The following is a 2,369-nucleotide window of genomic DNA, read 5'->3' on the forward strand; positions in this document are numbered from 1 at the left end:
TCAACAAAAATATTCGCAAAAGTCTAAAACGCCTAAGCCTGGACTTTTGTGGGCGTGAGATAAGCTCAGTTAGCAAGGTTTGATCATACAGATTCGTTAATCGGTAGTTTCAGTCTACCGAAAGTTTGTAGTCTGATGGTCGAATTGGTATTACCAAACATTTTATTGAGTACGGTTTAACTATAAAAACTGTTTATTGCTGATGTTTTGTTTACATCTATTCAAATTAAAAAACAAGTTAAAGAAAAAAATCGCTTTTCAAAACAAGTCACCAATAAATTAAAATGCATATTTTTTGAAATCAAGTACTAAAACAAACTCTAATCTAATAGATTGTTTTTTTTAACTACTTCAATTTTAAATAAGGCAAATATGGCACAGTTTAAAAAAGATAATTTTGTTAGCATTTATTATTTATGAGTTTTTTTTTTTATGTTAGTTATATAAAAATCTAAACTTTGGACTACAAAGTTCTTGAGTTTATTGCTTTTATAACATTTAAGGGTGGGTCAGAGCGTCCTCAAAACGAAAAGAGCTGAACAAAAAGTATATAGTTTCCGCTATGAAGCACAACAAGGTTCTTAATAACGATGTAACTTCGAGTGAAAACCACAATGAAACAAGCGATTTAGAAAAAATTGATTTTTATAATTTGTTAAATCTTAGAAATTTAAAACATGTTATTAAATTAGTAGTGAACTATGTAAAAACATTCTTTTCAATGTCGGCTGTAGGTAGAAAGATGATTTCAGAAGAAACAGAAGTATGTGAATACATCAAAGACAAAATAACAATTAAAAATGTGACGTTTTTCTATCAGCTAGCCACAATTTTTAACTTAAAAGTTATTTCAAGTTCCACATTTATTTTGATAACACGCTGCTTCACAACGGTTGTTGAAAGCCGTAACTTTTTAGAACTGGATTACAGCTGTGCTGCAAAGATACTTTCAAGCTCTGAACTGAGCAAAACCACGGAGACGGAAGCGTTTCATGCAGCAGAACGCTGGTTGACTTTCAAACTTGAGCAGCGAAAGAAATTTGCCAAATCGCTTTTGCGCAAAATTCGCCTGCACAAGCTATCCGACGGCTCGTTAAAACGGCTTTCGAGCGAGCCTTCGCTATTCTACAAAGCGTTAGGCATAGAAATATTCAAGGAAGAGGCGCGAGGCGTTTGGCCAGTGCATTCTTACAAGTGCTTCGAGCACAACATACTGTTGATCGGCGGCTACGATTTCAAGTCGAAAGCAAACGTCAGAAGCGTAAGGCAAGTGGACGGAAGCAAAATGAGCGTCGCAACAAAACCGGTGCCGGACTTCAGCGAAGCGCGAAATTTCATTCGGGCGGTTTGCCGCGGAAGCGACGTTTACGTGTTTGGCAGCCGTCACGTGGAAAGATACTCGCCTCTGGTTGGCCGCTGGGAGCGGGTGGCTCGGGAGTATGACGAGCGGTCGGGGTTCTGCGCGTGCCTTTCGCTCTCGGGCAAAATTTACCTTTTCGGGGGATATCACATGACGATGGTTGGCCTTGTCGCCACCGCGTCTTGCCTGCGCTTCGATGCCGAACGTTTGAGTTGGGCAGAAGTCAACGAGATGAAAAAGGAAAGAACGAGTGCAGCTTGCGCGCTTTTCAATGACGTCATAGTTGTTTGCGGCGGCAGCGACGGCTTCAGCGCGGCGTACAACCGAGCGGAACGTTACGACGCGTCCGACGACAGTTGGTCTCCGATTGCTAATATGGTCGGCTGCCACAGGAACCACAGCCTAGTCGCCGTGAGAAAAAAGCTTTTCGTGGTCGATGAGACGTTTGAAGTTTACGATGGCGAAAAGTTCGTCCTTCTCAAATCTTCCTTACCCACTTTCTATTGCTGTCGCTTTGAAGCGGTGGCGGTTGGCGACGCGTTCGTTGCGTTTCAAAACATACGGCCATACGTCACTCGGTATGACGTCGTGAAAGACGAGTGGGAGGAAATTTATTTTGAAGCGACGAGGTGGCTGGGAACTTTCGATTGTGTGAAGGTGCCGTGGATTTTGGAAGGCGAACGAATGACAACAAGTGGATAAAAGTTTAATTTTTTGTAATCGATTTCATGTCTTATTTAATTGATGGTGAATTGTTAAAAAATTACCATATTGATGTTTTAAATGATGTGCAATTTGCTCAGCCAGTGTTTTTTATCTACTATTATAATTCAATATATGAATAAAACCATAAGGGTTTTGTGTGCATTTTTGCATTAAATCCTTTTTTTTAATTAACATAAACCAACTCTTTTTTAATTATTAAATTAAGTTTAGACAAATAGGCCTAATAATACTGAAAAATCACTAAACATTCTTTATTAACACTTCCGGCTTAGACAATTGGTGA

At 39.5% G+C, this 2,369-nt stretch overlaps 1 protein-coding gene across 1 annotated transcript; it reads left to right on the top strand.

Moving 5' to 3' along the window:
* The first annotated feature begins 562 nt into the window (after nucleotides 1–562).
* Nucleotides 563–2,062, top strand: LOC145848834 (kelch-like protein 33). Its single transcript, XM_082954068.1, has 2 exons — nucleotides 563–623; nucleotides 918–2,062. The coding sequence occupies exons 1-2, from the start codon at nucleotides 563–565 to the stop codon at nucleotides 2,060–2,062; spliced, it is 1,206 nt and encodes a 401-aa protein (XP_082810194.1).
* Nucleotides 2,063–2,369: the final 307 nt, after the last annotated feature.

Source organism: Thalia democratica, unplaced genomic scaffold (genome assembly GCF_965202585.1).
Source record: "Thalia democratica unplaced genomic scaffold, ktThaDemo2.hap1.1 HAP1_SCAFFOLD_1752, whole genome shotgun sequence".
In the NCBI taxonomy this organism is placed as follows: Eukaryota; Metazoa; Chordata; class Thaliacea; order Salpida; family Salpidae; genus Thalia; species Thalia democratica.

Bases quoted from the DNA above. Each gene is read 5' to 3' on its own strand.
- LOC145848834 (XM_082954068.1), top strand. From the start codon at position 563: ATGAAGCACAACAAGGTTCTTAATAACGATGTAACTTCGAGTGAAAAC. The intron at 624-917 runs GCGATTTAGAAA...GTAACTTTTTAG, and splicing joins TGAAAACCACAATGAAACAA to AACTGGATTACAGCTGTGCT.